The sequence below is a fragment of the Chaetodon trifascialis genome, chromosome 20 (genome assembly GCF_039877785.1).
Source record: "Chaetodon trifascialis isolate fChaTrf1 chromosome 20, fChaTrf1.hap1, whole genome shotgun sequence".
Taxonomy (NCBI): Eukaryota; Metazoa; Chordata; class Actinopteri; order Chaetodontiformes; family Chaetodontidae; genus Chaetodon; species Chaetodon trifascialis.
In genome coordinates, this window is record NC_092075.1 from 22,602,848 (window position 1) to 22,623,490 (window position 20,643).

Below are 20,643 nucleotides of genomic sequence, written 5' to 3' on the forward strand. Positions count from 1 at the left end.
GAAGGCCAGCTCTGTCCTGGGATGCCCTTTGGAAGTGGTGGAGGAGGTGGGGGAGAGGAGGATGACAGCAATGCTGTCCTCCGTGACAGTCAATGACTCCAATTCCCTCCAACACACACTCACTGCACTGAGGAGCTCCATTAGTGAGAGGATGCTACATCCAAAGTGCGTGAAGAAGCAGTATCACAGGTCATTCCTTCCTGCAGCTGTCAGACTGTACAACAAAAACTGCTCCAAATAATCAGTATAATAATATGTGCAATAATCTGTGCAATAACCTGTGCAATAATTTGTGCAATACTACCGGTACATAACAGCCTGTAAATACTGTTTACAATTTTTTTCAGGATGACGTTTTCTTTTTATCCCACCCTTTTGTATATACTTGTGTTTAACTTGCATGCACTTGTTATATTATTCTATCCACTTTAATGGTGCTGCTGTGAATTGAAATTTCCCCTCGCAGGACGAATTGAATTGAATTGAATTGAATTGAATTGAATTGAATTGAATTGAATTGAATTGAATTGAATTGAATTGAATTGAATTGAAAGATGGTAGCCATTATCTGAAAACAGCTGGGGGAGGAGCTGAGGCCGAAGGCCATGCGGGTGTAGCGAAAAACTCGGATGTGAGTCACAAAAGCCGTGAGGTTGCGGCTGTCTGGGTGCAGTGGGACCTGCAAGTGGTGGAGGTCGAGCTTGGAGAAGACAGAGCCGTAGAAATTGGAGGACAGCCCCTATACATATGTCCAGGACAAGCCTGAGCCAGCCCTAACCATAAGCTTTATCAAAAAGGAAAGTTTTAAACCTACTCTTAAATGTAGAGACAGTGTCTGCCTCCCGGACAAAGACTGGAAGATGGTTCCACAGGAGAGGAGCTTGATAGCTAAATGCTCTGACTCCTGTTCTGCTTTTTGAGACTTTAGGAACCATAAGTAGAGCTGCATTCTGGGAATGCAGTGTTCGAGTGGGGCAATAAGGTACTATGAGCTCTTTAAGTTAAGAAGGTGCCTAGCCATTTATGGCTTTGTAAGTAAGGAGGAGAATTTTAAACTCTATTCTAAACTTTACAGGGAGCCAGTGCAGAGTGGCTAGTATTGGAGAAATATGATCTCTCTTCCTGGTTTTTGTCAGAACACGTGCTGCAGCGTTCTGGAGCAACTGGAGAATATTCAGCAACGAATTTGGGCAGCCTGATAGTAAGGAAGTGCAATAATCCAGCCTGGAAGTTACGAATGCATGGACTAGTTTTTCTGCATCGTTTTGAGACAAAATATGCCTGATTTTTGCGATATTTCGTCGGTGAAAAAAGGCAGTCCTTGAAATTTGTTTTACATGTGTAGCAGAACCGGCCTTTAACTGCCCCCTTCTTTCCCTCCTTTTCTGGTGATACAAAAGGGAAATGGAGGTGTAAACCCGCCAACTGATTGAATTGTAGACCATCTGGTTTACCTATAATGCAATCTGATTTCGAAGAGAGAAAAGATGTCTGGACAAGAGACATCTCCTCCATGTTTTCTTTTCAGGGAAGCCAGGGACACAGACACCTCAACATCAAAGGTGGCCTTCTCCTCACCTTCTCCTCACTATGTTTCTCATGGCAATGCTAATTCTCTCCTGATAGTCCCAAGAGTGATCAAGACAATAAAACCGTCTGGAGACAAACGCCAGGCTCCAGAGGAACATCCACAAACATCAGCAAATGCTGATGGGTCGTAAACCGGACATCCATTGAGGCAACTTATGTATGCTTGTGTGATTTTCCTCAACACTCCAAGATAACCAGACTTTTATGTTAAACTTCACTTTTCATGTTTTCAACTTGCAGGACTCGGGGTACGCATAATATTGATGTTTTTCCCGTATCTCTGACCTGAAGTATGACCAAGTTTTGATTTTAACGGTCCTATAAAAGTTTGTATGAATTGTCACCACAAAACCATACTGCCATCCAGAGTTTCCTAACCATCAGATTGAATATGCTTGACTTGGCACATTTATCGATAAGTAACCATAATCGTGATAATCATTTTGACAAATATAATCTGCCTCTCTTTATTCCTACCTTTATTTTTGTATTAGTTATTCATTGAGTTATTATACCTGTTGGGATAAAACTGTACCATGATTATCATTTAATGTTTTCACCCAACCATAGAAAGTGTCTAATGCATGCTGTGAACAATGTTGAAATGCCATTGAAAATTTGTCATTGAAATTATATGTGATTGACCATAGTGAGAAGCAGATGAGCCCCTCGTATGATTCATTGATTAGTTCAGCTCCATGAGGCGAGATTACACTGCGCGTCACAAAGAGTCTCACGTGATTCGATGGCCTGCCTTTCGACACGCCCCGGAGCGATCTTTAAAACTGCGTGTAGTGCGCGTTACAGTCAGTAGATTTTTAGTTTGTTTGTTTTTAGTTCCGTCTAAATTTGTGTTAGTTAGTTAGTTTTGTTTTGTAGTTCTTTTGTTTTCTTTTTCACGTCTAGTTACTCTCAGCTGAGTTCTTTTCTTTGCTTTTGTCTTAAGTTTTGCACAGTCGTTTTGCTCCTTAAGTTTTCGTCTTCGAGCTACTCCAAGCCATTCCGGGTAGCGTAAATTATCTTCAGAAGACGTATTCTTATAATTTGCCGTAAGCTTCAAAGTTAACTTCCTCTTTAGCCCAACGTTTTGTTTTGTTCTCATTAGTAAATTTAGGCAAGTAATACTAATTTTGTAGCCTTCTTCGACCGGCCATCGAAGAGACTCTTAATTTGTACTATCAGTCTAAAATAATCTGTCACGGACTCAACCGAACCAAACCCTGCGGCCAGCTGTTGATCCTTGGTCCGGTTCACAACCATCCGGAGCAGTCCATCATCTGTAACCGACCGCCGAACCAGTTCCAGAGACGCCTCATTCAGCACCAGCTTGTCATCTTGGAGGCCTGGGCCTTCCACTAGACCACCAAGCAGATCGAGCCGCGTACGAACATCTGGAACGCCTTCGAGCCAGTTCGGAGCAGAGCACAACGGGACGCCAGCAACCAAGTAGGCACGCTAAGCGGGTTTGAATAAGAGTTGGTCCGTGAGGTTAAGAGTAGGTCAATTCGTCCAAATTCTCTCCATTAATCGTTCTTTCCCTTAACTCTGCGTTTGCGTCCCCATTATTCCCTTTCGACTACCTCTCGCTATCGCCAATTTATTTACCATTGTTTTGCCATAAGTTTCTTGTGTGTTCTGTCATATCACCTCCCATCTTCTGTGTTATTATTCATGGTACATTACCCATTATCCACAATTCTGCTTAATAAATGATATTTTGATTTAAGTCCTGGTTAGACGTGTCCTTTTGAACTGAATATCTACGATCCCTGTATCCAGAATTTACACCTCAGGTTATCAGACTGGTTTACTGTTAGTTCATTCGTTAGTATTTTATCAGCGTTATAGCAGTTAATTTCTGCAGTCCTTCTTAGCTGAGGAAGGTGGTGCCCCGACATTTTATCAACGAATGCAACATCAAATTAAGGTAGTACACACTACACATGGGAGTGAAAGGAAATGTCTTGGTCAAAGATGACTCCCAGATTCTTTACAGTGGTGCTGGAGGCCAGCGCAATGCCATCCGTAGCTGTTATGTCATCAGAAAGTGACTTTCTAAGATGTTTAGGGCCTACTACTATAACTTCAGTTTTGTCTGAGTTTAGCATCAGAAAATTGCAGGTCATCCAGGTCTTTATGTCATGAAGACATGCTTGCAGTCTGGTTAACTGACTGGTTTCGTCCGGCTTCATTGATAAATATAGCTGGGTATCATCTGCATGGCAATGAAAATTTATTGAGTGCTTCCTGATAATCTTACCTAAAGGAAGTATATATAAGGTGAATAGAATTGGTCCAAGCACAGAATCCTGCGGAACTCCATAGCTGACTTTAGTGAGCACAGAGGAGTCGTCATTAACGCGTACAAACTGAGAGCGATCTGACAAGTAGGATTTGAACCAGCTTAGCGCAATTCCCTTAGTGCCAATGAAATGTTCCAGTGTCTGCAATAGGATGCCATGGTCAATGGTGTCAAATGTAGCACTTAGATCCAATAAGACTAGTACAGAGACAAATCCTTTATCAGATGCAATTAGAAGGTCATTTGTAACTTTAATCAGTGCTGTGCTATGATGCACTCTAAATCCTGACTGGAAGTCCTCAAATAAACTATTATTGTTTAGAAAGTCGCACAGCTGATTGGCAACTGCTTTCTCAAGAGCTTTTGAGAGAAAGGGAAGGTTGGATATTGGTCTATAGTTGGCTAAAACCCCTGGATCAAGAGTAGGCTTTTTAAGTAGCGGTTTTATCACAGCTACTTTAAAGGACTGTGGTACGTAGCCTATTGATAAAGACAGATTGATCATGTCTAATACTGAAGAGTCAATTAGAGGTAATACTTCTTTAAACAGCTTAGTCGGGATAAGATCTAAAATACAGGTTGATGATTTTGATGAAGAAATTATTGAAATTAGTTGGTGAAGGTCGACAGGAGTAAAAAAGTCTAAAACTGCAACAGACTGAGTAACAGTTTATACAGTTTCTGTGTTTGAAGACAAAACAGTACCTGTTGACGGCAGGAGCCGATGAATTCTGTCTCTAATAGTTAGAATTTTATCATTAAAGAAGCTCATGAAGTCATTGCTGTTCAGAGCTAAAGGAATACATGGTTCAACAGAATTATGGCTCTCTGTCAGCCTGGCTACAGTGCTGAAGAGAAACCTGGGATTGTTCTTATTTTCCTCTATTAGTGCAGAGTAATAGGCTGCCCTGGCACTGCGGAGGACTTTCCTGTATATTTTAAGACTGTCTTGCCAGGCGGACCGAAATTCTTCCAAATTTGTAGAACGCCATTTCCTTTCTATTTTCTGTGAAGTTTGCTTTAATTTGCGGGTTTGAGGGGTATACCATGGAGCTAACCTCCTCTGTTTAATTTTCTTCTTTTTTTAGGGGAGCAACAGAGTCAAGTGTCATATACAATGAACCTGTAGCACGATCAACCAGGTAGTCAATCTGGGAGGGACTAACGTTAGCATAGGAATCCTTTGTTGTATTGAGACATAGCACTGAATTAAATACTGATGGGATCATATCCTTGAATTTAGCTACAGCACTATCAGACAGGAGTCTGGTATAAGAATTTTTGCCTACTGGCTGGTAGTCTGGTAATATGAATTCGAAAGTTATTAAATGATGGTCCGATAAAAGAGGATTCTGTGAGGAGACTATTAAGTCTTCGATTTCAATGCCATATGTCAGAACAAGGTCTAGGATGTGGTTAAAACAGTGAGTCGGTTCATGTACATTCTGACGGAAGCCAACTGAGTCTAATACTGAGATAAATGTAGTGCTAAGGCTGTCATTATCAACGTCGACATGTACATTAAAGTCACCTACAATAATTAATTTGTCTGCTTTAAGGACTAAACCTGATAGAAACTCCGAGAACTCAGCTATAAATTCGGAGTAAGGACCAGGAGAGCGGTATACTATAACAAATAAAACTGGCTGCACTGTTTTCCATTTTTCATGAGAAAGAGTGAGAACAAGGCTTTCAAATGAGTTATAGTCGACTCGGACTCGGGGGCAAAAAAACATGATCGGGACATCCCTATTTAAAATGATATTTGTATGTCTCAAACTGCACAGCTGTGCTTAATATTTGATCTGAATGGTCAATTAAAGCATTCTGCAGTAGGACGTTTTGAATAACACTGTTGTCACAGCCGTCGTCAAGTTACAACCTCATCACCATACCGTTTTGTTTCAAATGAATGTGTTTTACCAAATAAAATCTTCCTGTGTTTGTTTTGGATTAGTAAGATAGCTCCATGTACAGAAATAAGTCAGTTCAGTGGCTGACTGGCTCAGTGTCAAAAGATATAGCAGCCACTGGCCTGATCAATTTCCAGGGTCCAACAGTGCAGACAGTTAAAAGTGGAATAAATGCAGGCCACAGCAGCAGGTGATGCCTCTCCTAGCTAGCTGCCAGCTACTTGGTGACCTTGAAAACATAAAGAGGATGGCCCTGCCCACCCTTGAATAAAACCTGTATCGTAACTTAATTATACAGTACAATTTTTATTATTAATCTTTTGTCACTCCTGCACACCCCCCCCCCAGGTCATCTTTTGACCTTTGCTCTACATTGCTCTATTTTAGTCGAATCTTCATTGAATGGGAAACAAATTCTGACTTCTTTCTCCCCAGGCTCAAGGTGAAAATTTTGATGTTTCCATGAAAGGGATGCAACTTGGACTCCTCTTCGGATATGAAGGTGTACTAGATGATGCTTTTCCACTTGAGATCTTCAATGTGGCATTGGTAGTGGAGGAGACAATTGTCATATATCAACTGTAAGGTGTGCCAAATGAGTTTGCCATGCTAATGGGTCTCCTACAGTACTTTGTAAATTTGGAGTATCCCCCTTCAATGAAATACTTATTCCAGTTCCTGCAGAGTCATCATGAAGATTAAACCATCTGAGGTGCCACATCTGGACTTTTTGAGGAGACAGTTGTCAGGCGCTTCGAGCAGACAAAGTATAAAATATACTTTGGTCAGAATCCTTCAGCCTCTTTCTCCTTGCTCCCTAACCTTGAAGGGAAGCCTGCAGATGTGTGAGCTCATAGGTGCCTTGTTCAGAGGGAAAAAAAGGTTTTATGGAATTGTTCTTATGAAGTCACAGTTGATAACCATTATTTTAAACAGAAAATTGACTGTCAGTCTGTGACATTTTACTGTTAAAAATAAATGTAAAAATGTTGCGAATACCAGTCTGTCCTTCATTTTTTTTACAGAACACAATCTAATACAACTCATTTTCATCCCAGTCAATGTGAAACTTGAAGGCAGCAAGGAATTCTTACAATATCTTTTATTATAATTTATAAAATAAATTGTAATACTAATAAAAACAAATATCTTCAAGTTGATGATGATTTTAGAATCAAAATGATAAGTTGAAATGATGCAGATTTTAACATTTATATGAGCCAAAGCATTCCGTTCGTATTATGGGCGATATGAAAATTCCCTTTTTAAAGTTGAGTAAACAATCATTAGTTACTTACTTAAAAGATTTGAATCCTAGCAGTTGTATCAACATTTTCAACTTGATTCTGTAAGTTGAAACAAATTCTATTCTTGAGTGGGCTTTACTCATGATCTTAAGGCAGCAGGGAAACTTAAGTTTTTAGGTTGAACTGCCTTGAAAATGTTTGCAGTACATGTTAGCAAAGTAACTGTGAGCATATCTTGGCATTAGCCTTCAGCTCAAAGCTGTGGTGTGCCTACATAATACCTTACAAAACCACTACCATGGCTGTACATTCTTAGTCTTGTGATATGATTTTTGTCCAATCATTGGGTTTTGCCCTGTTTCTGTGACTTGTTTTTCTTTATTGTAATTATATTTCTATTTTACCTATTCAAATTTTTTTCTTTTTTTTTTCTTTCAAACTTTGTGGATAGTGTGGTCCACTCTATAATTCAATGTCTTCTTGGCCTCTTCTGTCACATCTGTTTCTCTGCTGTTATGCATTTTGTATAACTGCATAATAAAAAATGAGGAAGAGTCTACAGCCACACAGCCTTTGGCACCCTTCCATTCATTCTCTGCCAGATTGTTTACTGTGCTTCTGCAACCTGTTCTTACTCATAACTTGTTACATATGCTCAGTCAGGGCTGCTTGATTTCTTTTGTAACTGAGGTAATGTAATGTAGATAAGTAACTACATAACAGCCATGCTTATTTTAGGCCAAACTATGATCTTTTTCGAAACTGAACTAAGTAGCTTTGTTACCTAAACCTAACCAAGGTGTGTCACAATGTTAATCGCCTATTATTGTTCTCAGCAAGCTTTATTTTGAAAGTCTAACCAGATGTTGCTGCCTGGACATTGCATATTATTGTTAACTTGACTGTGGAGCCCTGCACGTTGAAAAATGATGCTAAAGGGGTACCCAGTGCCTTAAAGTGTGACAGGTTGGGAGTGATAATGTGTTGGCTTCTGCTGTAGCAGTCCAGCCTTTCACTTCCTGCCTGTATTCACCCCCTTCAACCCCCTGCCAGCTTCTTGGACTTCTGCTCCCCTTTCTGTGTGGAGGAATTGAACTGTTTTCTTCTGCCATGGAAAGAAATAATGACAGTTCGAGACAATACAAATAAATCCACTCATTGACTCAAAATTATGTGGTCTAAGATTTCAGATTTTCTGTCTTTTCGAAGTAAAAACTCAGAGTAGTCAAAGTCAAAATTGTTGACATTTTCAGTCAAATGTATGATATGCTGTGTCAAACGTTTCTCTTGTTACAATTCTAACTGAAACATTACATCAAAATAGATATGATAATAATTATGACCATGTATACAAGGTAAAAATTGTAATAGTGAGTGAAAATATGGGATTTTAAATATAAGATAGTAATCTGAGGTATGACGTGATGTAATTTACTATGATCTTCTTATTTTTCAGAAATTAGCTTAAACACAAATCATACAGTAAAAATCCAAATCTAATTTTTTAAATGCCATCTAATATTTGTATATCCTTATCCTATACAAAGACCATACTAATGAAATGATGAATGTTTTCAGCTGTGATGGATAAAGTTCCCGGTGTGACCTGAGAGGGCAGGAAGATTCAGCTTATCTGCTGTGCCTCCTATGCAGGGCTCCATCTTCTACTAGACCCCGCTCCCCTAAGATCCAGCTCCGGACTTTACCTCCCGCCTCTTTAGATCAATGGCTTCAGGTTCTGCTTAGGTCTCTCGACCTCCTCTCTCTCCCCGGTCTCTCCCCAGTTCTCTAGACCTACAGAGAAAACAGAGAGAGAATGACAGAGAGACAGAGAGTGGGAGAGACCCTCTCCCTTCACACTCCGCCTCCTCCTCTTCCTACCCTCTCCATCCGTCCTCCCTGGCAGACGAAGCAGACCTCCGGGAGGGTAGCGTGGATTTTAACCCGTCTTGCATCTGTATAAATGGGAATCAGCCGCACCGGGCAGGAGTGATGGAAACTCAGCCTGCATAGTTACTGGAACTTATTTCTCATTAAGAGAAGAAGAAAAGTAACCGCGCACGTGCGCGCGTGTGTTTTGGATTTTTATTTTCTCTTTTTCTTGTTGGGATTCGAGCCCGATCGGGGAGGGTTACACGCAAGGAGAGAAGAGGTTGTCTTAGCCCTCTCTCTCCTCTTCATCATCATCATCATCATCATCATCATCATCATCATCATCATCATTATCATCATCATCATCATCATTATCATCGTCGCCACCCTGTGGGTGTTTTTCTGTTATTTGAATTTTAATTGACATTTGGATTCTGTAGATTTTTTTTTTTTTTTTCCCCTTCAAATCAAACAGCATCAGGATTTGTGGGCACTTGCTCCTGTGATTCCTCGGGCTCATTGGGACTGGAGCAGGGCATCATGGAGCTGGCTTTGGTTGGATGTATTGGTGATGTTTGGGAGGTGCTGGTGCTGAGGAGGACAGGAGGACTCTACCTGCTGCTGCTCTGCTGGCTGCTGGCTGCTCACCCCGCAGCGCACGGTGAGTGGACAAAAAGATCTTTCGTGGTTTCTCCGTCCATCCCGCAGTGTGTGTGTGTGTGTGTGTGTGTGTGTGTGTGTGTGTGTGTGTTTGGGGGGTGGGGGGGTCCATGCGCGCGCGTTTGTGTGGTTGCTGGTTGGTCTGGTTGCCGCATACCAAACGAGAATTGACACATTTGTTGCGTCTCCTTGTTGACTGCTGTTTAAATTCCGACTGTCTGATCGGTAGCTCTGTTTATTACAAGGCTTCACTTGTGTGATCAGGCACTAGGCTTCAGGCTTTGACTGGCTTCTGCTGGGTCTGACTTCAATTAATTTCACTGGGCTCCACTGCTGCTTTGAGCAGGTTTTAGTGAATTTTACTAGAATTATATGAATTATTGGTTTACAGGATTTGATTTGTGTGTGTGTGTGTGTGTGTGTGTGTGTGTGTGTGTGTGTGTGTGTGTGTGTGTGTGTGTGTGTGTGTGTGTTCACATTATTTTTGCTTGTATAAATGGATTGTGCTGGGCTTCAGCAGTCTGATCTAAGCAGCTGGTTTGAGCAGGTATTAGTAAAATCTGACTGTTTTCTGCTACTGTTTCATTATCACTTGTGCCCAAACTGGTTAATTTTCTTAGCACTATTAAGGTTCAGGCTGTTAAGTCTGAATGTGTTTGTAGCCACATTTTGCTTGCCTTCACTGGATTTGATCAGTTTGTTTTTTCATGAGGGCTGTGCCAGATTTTGGCAAAATTCTAATTTGTAATTTCTTCTTTGAGCAGATATCAGTGAATATTGCTATTTTAGCCTTCTGCCAGAATGAAAGGATGTCCGGGGACAGATCAGGTTTAGCCTGGCAGGTTTGAATGTTTCTGTTTATTTGCTTGTTTGTTTTTACCAGATTTTGACTGATTAAATGGATTTTAGTGGGCATCAGCTGGTTTCAGTGGGTCTAATCATTTGCCCTTTCAGGATCTTTCGCTGACTGAGGCTCCCTCCAGATTGGTGGAGGTTGTTGGATCTGACTGGCCTTGCTTGACTTTTAGGTCTTTGTTGTATTTGTTGGAGTTTTATTATATTTCTCTTATTTCGATCATGTGTCAGGCTAGTGGTTTTAGCAGATTGCAGTGAATCTTACTTGTTTTTTTCTGCTTTTTTACCGTCTACTTCACTTAAAATGAGGGGTATGCATGGCCTGATCAGGTTTGGGCTGCTTGTTGCACAGATAGAGTACTGTATTAATGTCAAAGGGAAATTGCAGTGTCACCTTCCAGCCAAAGCACATAAAACAAACAAAAGCAAAGCATGCTAAGAACAAAATACAGGAAAAAGCAAAATCATTTAAAATAACAACTATAGAAGTCTTACCTCTTCAACTGTATATACACTGAATATACACTATACAATGATGCCCAATAATATACTGTACATTATAAATCCAAATAAGTGGGTAATGTTGTATGTTTTACATGATGGTGCAGGATTGGCCTTCGATATCATGCAAATAACTTTTACAATTAATTTGAAAGGGTTTTAGTAGATTTAATGAGTTAACTGGTTTTATTGGGGTTGTGCTTGAATTTAACAGTTTGTGACTTTGATGTCTTTGGTCTGTCTGTGGTTTATTTATGTTAGAACACACAGTATTTAAATGAATCATTGATTCAGTCCACTTTAAATTTCCCAACATCATGTTTTGCTTTAGGATTTTTGTTACTGAACAAACAGATTTCATAGAAGACTCGGCTAATTCTTTTTTTTTTTTTTTTCTGTGAGTGTCCTGTTGTCAATAAATTGTGTCCAAACACTTTAAATAAGCTAATTGGTAGTAGGAGAGCGTACAGACAGACAGACAGACAGACAGACAGACAGACAGACAGACACACACACACACACACACACACACACACACACACACACACACACACACACACACACACACACACACACACACACACACACACACTCTACCTGCTGGATCAGCTGAGCAGTTCTCAGGAGCTCAGCTTTAAAATCCTCTGCTGAATATTTTACTCAGACCGAGCATTTATCTGTGTGGATCCAACAGTACTCACACGCACACTTCTTCTCCTGCTTCATTCATGAAACCTTTATACACACTGATTCAGAAAATTTTCTGAACAACATTCAGAATAGTTTTTACAGCAAGTCAAGTTGGAGAGCCAACAGTCTGAGTTCCTCTATTTTGACTCTTTTTCAGGTAAAGCATACTTTCAAATCTAGTAAGCTAAATTGTGAAAGTATCCAAGAAAAAAATCCCATCTTTTTCAAAACACATGAATGTACCTTACTACCCACAAGAGAGTGATGGAAAGAGGAGTAGTGATGAGAAGCCTAGTTTGTTTCATAAATACATAAATAAACTACGAGCAAAATAGCCATCACCAACGTACCTCAGTCTAAATTGGTTACATGGCCCAGCAGTTACTGCTCTCTGCTGTGGGTGTGTGCCTCATGTGTCATTTACATGTAAGGAAACAACTTATTATAATGAATGTAAACAACAAATATGCATATTGTTGCTGTCAAGTTAGCAGGTAGTATTGAGAAATGTTGGCTGCACTCTCTCTGCAATTCCTGTGTGACTAACTTGCTATTGCTTTAGCAGTAGGTCTGCCTAGCCTCGTGGAAAACTCCAGTCATGAGCAAAGAGTGCTCGAGTTCATGTAGGTAGGCATAAATAGGCAAGTTGGCCATCTGATCATTTCATTTGGGCTGAATGAAACGATTGGATGGGCTTCTTCCAGAGCTGCGACAGGCACACATACTGGATGTTTTTTTCCCCCATTTTTTTGGCTTGCGCATTTTTTGGCTTGCCACCCTACACGGCACATAATCACCTGGAGACCCCTTGCTAAGGGGCTGGCCACAATAGCACTGAAATGGTGAAGTTTTGCAGGGAAACAGAATGGGCAGAGAGGTCAGCATAAACTGCAGGAGCTAACATGCTATCATTAACCTATAATTGTCCTCACATTGGAGGTCTTCACAGGTCCTCCAACCAGGACCTGACCCTGGACACAAGTCAGTCTAATCAGGTCTTGCATGGATCCTGTTGTATTGCTGCAGTCTCAGGTGTGTATGCTAATTATTAGTAATTAGTGGCTAATATTAACCAATTGCAGATATATCCATATTTATCCATATTGGCAACTGTATTTTCATAAACTGTATATATTGTGCATATACATAAACCCAGTATTTCTCAAGCGAAATAGTATTTTCTCAAGTACAATAGTATTCTCAAGTGAAATTTCCCCAGTGTGAGATCAATAAAGTCCTATCTATCTATCTATCTATCTATCTATCTATCTATCTATCTATCTATCTATCTATCTATCTATCTATCTATCTATCTATCTATCTATCTATCTCAATAATAAGCACCTAAACACCATGCATACACTCTTGCTTGAGTGGGATCTATCAGGTTTGATCATGTGGTACATCATCATCATTACAGGAAAAAAGAGTGTTTTAACTGGGATAGTGTTAACTGATTAAATTGTTAGGAAATTATTAAAGTCCAGTTTACACAGGACTTGTTTATTGGTTTATTGTTAGTGAAGGAGGTTTTTCCAAATTCATGCTTCAAGCATAAGAACAGTTTATTTCTGGAATTAGTTTCTGTGACTACATCAAATCTTAGGACATATATTGCTGTTAGTGGCTGCTTGTTAATTAGATGAGCATTATGCTGCTGCAGTTGTTTGTGTTTTCGCTCTATTTTGGTTTGTTTAGAAACTGATGTGTTTTGGGTTGACTGCTGACAGAATATCACGATTTTGCAAGTTAAATCTAAATCATATTGAACTCATGCATAAAGCAGAGGCAGGATCACTTCACAACAGGAAGTTGTGACAGGAAGAAATAATAATGAAAGAACCTTTACTAAGAGAGATGTTCACATAGTCAGAAACACAGCTGATTGTGAGAAAATCTTTAAAATTCTGTGTAGTTCCTTATCCTGCCACCAGGATATTTCAGCCTCTGACCAAATTAGTAGTCTAACAGAACAAATTAGAAGTCTAACAGAGGGGAATACATCATCTTAGTTTTTGTTTCAGTGTGTTATTAGATTATTACCAATGAGCTTTAACCTCCTTGATTTACCATTAAACTTCACCCAAGATTGGTGAACCTGATGGAGTTCTTTCGTAAGATCATCTTCACATTTAAAACTGTCACCCTGTGTAGAAACCAGCAGCTTCCCTGTTCAAATAGTAAACTGAGCATTAGGGATAATCCTATTCACTAGAAATTTCATGTTGATCTGAGCAATAGTAGTTGAGATGCCTCACTCTGGACCAAAACTATCATTCAAATTATTTATGGATGTGGATTTTTAGTAGGCTAGTTATATGATCACCACCTTAGTTTGGTGTATAAGCATACAAACCTAATTAGCACTAAACACAAATTACAGTTTAGGCTGATGGGAATGTTATTCATTTTGCCTGTAAGCACTGAACAAATATAAATTTGGACAATTTTGAAAGGGATCACTGAAATTATTACAATTTTATATCTATCCAGTAGTTGTTAAAATTTTTCGCAGAAAACCAAAAATGTCAGCCTAATTGTGGGGCTAGAGGAAAAGTCAGAAGGGATTCATCTGCTGGGAACCATGAAAGTCTGTACAAAACTTTGTGCCATTTATTAGATGTTAAGATATTTTGATAAGTAATAAGTGAAAGATAAGTGAAAAGAGGAAGATTCAAGATAGTTGAGTTATTTCAGTTTGGACCTAAGTGGTTGATTGACTGGCCATCAGACTGACATTTCTGGTCATATGGCTAAGAACAACCTTTAAAGTAATAAAGAAGCACAATGTTATCCTCGGGTTGCTGCTCATACTGACGACACATTATTGTTACTGTTGTTGATGGCAGGTTTTATGGGGCTTCCAGTGCACAGAGGTATCACTCTACCTTTCAAGAACCAGCAGCTCTAATAAAAACTGTGCTTATAAGGGTCTTTCGTGATCCTCTTTCTTTTTATTTATTGTTTTTGTCCCAGAGTGCTTCTGTCCTTGTTACACATCATCCCATGCAGCCTCTGTCTGTCTGTCTGTCTGTCTGTCTGGATGAATATGTGTGTGTGCATAGAGGGTGTGGCCACTTGGACAATACTGTAGCAATCATTGCTGTGTTAGTATTAAGACTAAGAAGATTTATCTTTGAAGCTTTGTTGTTATCCAGAGGAGGATTTGTTTTCACTGTCTACAGTTTAGAAAAACACTTTGCTGCCTGTGCACTCTGATATGTGTATGCATTCTGCTCAATTCTGGTCTACTGACAGTTTTGGTTGGAATTTTACAGGAACTTTTATGATATTTATTACTGTTTTAATTTTCACATTGTTTCCTGCTGTTTTTACAGGCCAGTATCTAAGGCTATATAAACATAAGTGAAGATAAAGCTGATAACCTCAGCTTTGATTGAACATAGTACAATGGGTAGGCAAAGCAGTGATGACCATGTGGCACTCCCTGACGCCCATTATCGGGATTCGGAAACTGTCCGAATATTCCTGAGTTATGTTGTCCAGATTAATATAATATGGTCCAGAATAAGATAATGCATAACTGTACAATGTACACAATAGTAAATGATGCCTAGCCAGTGCTTTAGAGGTAGCTGTCTGTTGTGCAAATAGGAGGCATAACAATGATGATGCACTGGGTCATAAAGGGTCAAGCTTTATATACTGTTACGTACATGTGTAAAAAAAAATGTACATATGTGCATACATATACCTGTGCATGAAATTATGTATATGTGCATGAAGACCGTGTGGTGATTGCACATAGTACAAGTAGGAAGCATGGTGGTGATGCAGAGATATTCAGTGAAAGGGCAGAAGTGTAGTCCAGGTGTCAGGTTTGTGTGTATGCATGGGAATGTTCCTGTGTGTGTGTGTGTGTGTGTGTGTGTGTGTGTGTGTGTGTGTGTGTGTGTGTGTGTGTGTGTGTGTGTGTGTGTGTTGTGTGTGTGTGTGTGTGTGTGTGTGTGTGTGTGTGTGTGCAAGGGGGGGTATTCAGCATATTTTGTTGGGATAGGGGTCACGTGTGGAGGTGGGTGCTTATGTGGTGGAGGGCAGCAAGGAGTTTAGAAGCTGTTTCCGAAAATTGCAGAACGTTGCTGAGCTGGACATCTACCCTCTGACTGCTTTTGATTTCAGTCATTTTTGTTTCTGAAGCCCCAAGAGTTCTCCACGGTCTCGTATCTGTTGTTCCCATAATGGTTTGGCTTGAATTGTCTTGAATTTCCTTCCTTAGTGTCATGTCAAATTTCATCTAGTCTAATCTTGTTTCATTTTGTCAAATACTGTCTTATCTTATCTCCTCATATTTTGTCTACCCTTGTCTTATCTAAATCCCAGCATCTCATTTATTCATTTTGTTTTATCTCATCTCATTTTGTTTTGTCTTTTCTAATTTCTGATATTGCTACTTGATCTATGTATACTCATCTTGTTTAATTTAATTTGCCCAATTCATTGATCTTATGTATTTTTATAATTCTATATTATCACTTTTTTTATCTTTCATCTCGTTGGATCTTGTTTTATTATATCTTACTTGGACCATATCGACATATTTTTAACATATTTCTCATCCCATGTTTTCCTCTCTTATTTTATATATTTATGTTAACATATATACTGTATACAGACATCCATACATCCATATACACTGTTGTACTATCATCTCAGCTCATATTATCGCATTTTTATTTTTATTCTGTAAATTTCATTTTATCCAATGTTAATATAACTCATTTTGTTTTTTTGTTTTCCTCTCTTGTCTTGCCTTTTCAAGTCCATGTCATCTCCTCTTGCCCTGTTATTCCATCCCTGCTTCATCTTAGCTGATTCTATACTGTTGTATATCTCATCTTTGCTTGTCTCAATTTATCACATCTGATCTCACTTTTCTTTTGACCATGCCTCACCTAATTTTGTTTTATCTTGTTCTATCTCACACTTTCTTGACTTATCTAATCCATTTAATCTCTGTCCCATCTCATATGATCTCAGTAACAATTTAAAAATATCTTATTAAGATAATTGAGCACTAAAAAGCTTGAAACAAGTAAAATGCTCCAAAAATAAAACTGCCTGATGTATGACATCAGACAAGAAACAAGCACTTGATTTAAAGGTCCCATATTATGAAAAGCACTTTTTCTGGGATTTGGGGTGTTATTTTGTGTCTCTGCTGCTATCACATGCATACAAAGTGTGAAATAAGACCGTCTGTGCCTTTTTTGAGTGAGATACAGATTTCTGAAAGCACCCTGTCCGCAGCTTCCAAACGAGCCGATCGAATTCAGCGAGGACAATTATGTAACAAGCCAGCATATTGCATATTCCCACCCACCACCCACCACCCCTTCCTCCTCTCCCCAGTGTCTTTCCATCCACCAAATACAGCGCTACCTCCTCAGAGAACCGCAATGTCGCTATCGAAAGCACCGTGTTAGGAATCATGATGTCCAGGCGCCACACGCGGTTGTTCTCTTCTTGGCTGTAAATACAAGCACAAATCACTCCATCGACTCCCAGCTGCAGAGGACAGAAGAGTGATGTGGATTGAATTCATTTTTGAAGGCACCGTCCCAGCTGCAGTTGGCAAAAACCTGTTGGTGTGTGCTAACCACTTTGAGGCTGACCTTGATCAGTACAAGGCAGGATTAGCCAGGAGAGTTTTTCTAAAGGACGGGTCACTTCCAGCTTTGTGTGGAATACCTGCAGACAAGGGACATGTAAGTATACAAATAATTAGCTGTGTGTTTCTTTTGTAGATTAGCACAACCACTCTGGAGTGCTGCGGTGGGCTAACAGCTAAGCTAAAAGCCAATCCCTATAAAACGCTGCTTCTGTCTGTCTTTCTCTCCAACGTTCACTCCATGGAGAACAAATAGATCACTGCAGCTGGAACTAACATCGAAACAGGAGATGAGGAACTGCTGCACAATTATTACTATCAAAAGTGATTGAGATTTTTGTCAGTACTCTGCAGACCATTTTATCTGCCCAGGGAATTTCCATCACTGCTGTGTATATTGATGATGTCAGCCTACATCAACGAATGCATGGATGATGTCAGCATCTAAGGCCATGTGGCTGGTATGCTACGCTATGTTCTCAGACTCTGACTGGATTCTTGCACACTTTCCACATGTGCACTGACACAAACAATTCATGCGTGTATAAAGCTAAAGAAATAAGAAACCTTGCATAACAGTATTTGCAACCAATAATAACACCCACGTTTTAGATTTGAATGTGTGTGCTCTCACTAGCTAATTTTTCTCAGCCTGAGGTGAATGGCCAGTAGTGCTAGTCAGCAGTGTGTCTGTGTGCGCTCAGCCCATTCATGTGTAAATGACAAGGAGCGCTGAAACTATGTCGCTCAATGTCTCAGCAACCCAGTGGTCAATTTTGATGATTGGCACCTCTATCTACCTCTATCTGACCAGTCAGAGTCAAGAGATTCGAGGGGCAGCACCCAAGTTCATAGAAACACCAGTGATGATCCAGAAGGAAGTAACCCCCAGAGACAGTATATCACATGAAGAGCCCCCCCCCCTTAATGTGAACAACCAGGACCTTCAGACTCTCTGCTTTTACATCATACCAGGCTTGTGTGGTTTGCGTGACGCATTGAAATCAGCAGACGCACTAAAGTGGACATACGCTATTTTCGTGTTTTCGTTACATGCCCGCATAATTTCTTGGGGTATGAATTATGTTTCATTTGGGTGGCAATGCTTGGTAGAGGCTCCCCGTCATTCTGGTATGCTACAAGTTAGGAATGATGCTTCCTAGTGTGAGCTTTGACCATCTGAATTCTGCATCTCATGCTGCCCCCTGTACAGGCGGCACTCGTATTGAAGAGAAAAAAAATTGAGAGACATTTTTTGACTAACCATACAGAAGCCTCCCACTTAATTCTTTGAGTCTGAGGTTCTGTAGGAGCCTTCCCTCCCTTCAGGATCTGATTCAGGTTCGAACATGTGCGGTTGAACTACTGCAGCACTTGGTCTATTCATTGCCTACATGTCCACTGCTTTCACACGGGTAGTGCTAGGTGAGTCTAAGCTCTCCCCGTTACCACAATAACATGTGGTAACATAACATTTAAAGCTACAGATGCCAGAAACAGCACATTCTGAAAGGGCTGAAACAGAGGGAAATAGAGGTTTTAGGTAAGCTTTATACCTTTACGACATTTTGTCCGACTTAGATTAGATTGAAGCTCATGCATTAGCATTCCTGCCTGTATGTGTTGATCCATCTCTGCTTTAAATGATGATCAATAGGCCCAGAACAGCACTGACATGTTCACTAACAACGACCACACTACAATCATTTAATGTGTCTTGGGATGAAGGAAAGTAGGGATGATGAAAGGAGGGATGGAAGGATGAGGGTCGAGGGATTAAGGGATGAGGGTGGAGGAGTTGAGAGATGGCTGAGACAGCTGAGAATTTTAACGATGTGGTCGGGAATGCCCTGCTGGGAAGCAGTAGAGGTGGCTGTACTTTGTCTACGAAAGGAGACAGATAACCTGAGCGCAGGGTAACTATGCATGGGCCCAGAAGGGTGGAGGTGAAAGGCAAATGTTTAGGGTCGGAGAGAGGTTCAGTCTTGCGGAGAACTTTGATGGACATGCGGATGTGGGAGTGGGATAAGGTGGGCAAGGCGCTCCCGTTGATAACTTCATGATGAAATTTATACCGCTGATATAAGCCTGTATGGTGGAAAATTTGATCTTAAGGATCAAGTGAGCAGATGTGATGAAGTTAGTGAAAGTGAGTGTCGAGAGATGGGAAAGGGAGCCTGAAGGAGGCATGAAAAGCTTTAAAGCAATTCCATCCGGTCAGATAAAGAGAAGGGGGAGAGCGTCCGGGGGGAGACGCTATTGAGAATGGCATCTCAAAACCCGTAAGATTTCTAGCTCTGGTCTCAGTTGAAGGTGGTGGCTGAACATGGTGGGAGTGGAGTCGGAAAACGGTCGGAGGTTAGAGCCAATTGGCTGAATTTTTGGAAGGCGAAATGAGAAAGTGAGTTAACAATTGAGTTTTTGTGGCCTGGGATGTGGGATGCATGGATGATGAACTGGTGTTGAGCTGAAACTAAGGTGAGCTTCCAAAAGAATTGCTTGATGATGTGTGGAAAGTGTAATCTTCTTTTGTTAATGATGGTGATGATCGCACTGTTGTTGGAGTGGATAACGATTATCCTTTTTGACCATTCATGTCCCCAAAGAATGGTTGCTATCACGATGGGATATAATTCGCATATGATGGAGGAAGGGGAGAGTGTTGCAAATTTGCTAGGCCATGTGGCTGAGAACCACTTTCCACTGTAGTAGCTGCCGAATCCAATGGAAGGGGCAGCATCGTTGAGCAAGTGCATGTTTTCCTGCTTGGTGACATGGTTGTCGTAAAAGAAGGAGATACCGTTCCAGAACGAAAGGAACCGGTGCCGCAGTTTTAGCTCCATCTTACATGTTTTGCCGAGCGTGGTGTAGTTGTGGAGGGATGGGACGGAGGAGGCGATGGAGAGGAGGTGTGACATGAATGATCAGCCTAAGGGGGTGATGCAAGTGGTGGAATGGAGGTGTTCTATAAGTGAAAAGAGTTGGTGTTTGGTGCACTTGTGGGCCAGTAGGAAATTTGAAATGAGTATGGTGATTCGATGGGTTTTCTCGGAGGGCAGTGATGCTTGGAGTGAGACAGTGTTGAGGGTGATACCGAGAAAGTCCAAGGATGTGCTGGGATCTTCTGTTTTGTCTGAGGAGATAGGAACTCCAAGTTTGTGGAATGTGGTAGTGAGAGTGATAAGAGCCTTTGCTGGGGGTGAAGATGGTGGTGAGACGGTAAGAAAGTCATCTTGAGATGAATGACGTACAGGACTTTGTGGTTGTTTGTTAGGATGCAGCAGAGTGATTCTGTGAGGGAATCGAATATTTTTGGGCTGCTTTTACCTCCAAAGGTGAGGCGCACTACGAAGTAGAATGTGCCTTCCAGTGAACACCGAAAAG

The 20,643-nt window shown here is 40.6% G+C and overlaps 1 protein-coding gene across 7 annotated transcripts in view; it reads left to right on the plus strand.

Moving 5' to 3' along the window:
• The first annotated feature begins 8,811 nt into the window (after positions 1-8,811).
• The window catches only part of dcc (DCC netrin 1 receptor), a 427,309-nt gene continuing 415,477 nt past the window's right edge, over positions 8,812-20,643 (plus strand). For all 7 annotated transcript variants that reach the window (XM_070989802.1, XM_070989803.1, XM_070989805.1 and 4 more), the window contains exon 1: positions 8,812-9,585. In XM_070989802.1, coding sequence (XP_070845903.1) covers positions 9,465-9,585 — 121 coding nt within the window. In that variant the 5' untranslated portion in view covers positions 8,812-9,464. The remainder of the gene's footprint in view (positions 9,586-20,643) is intronic.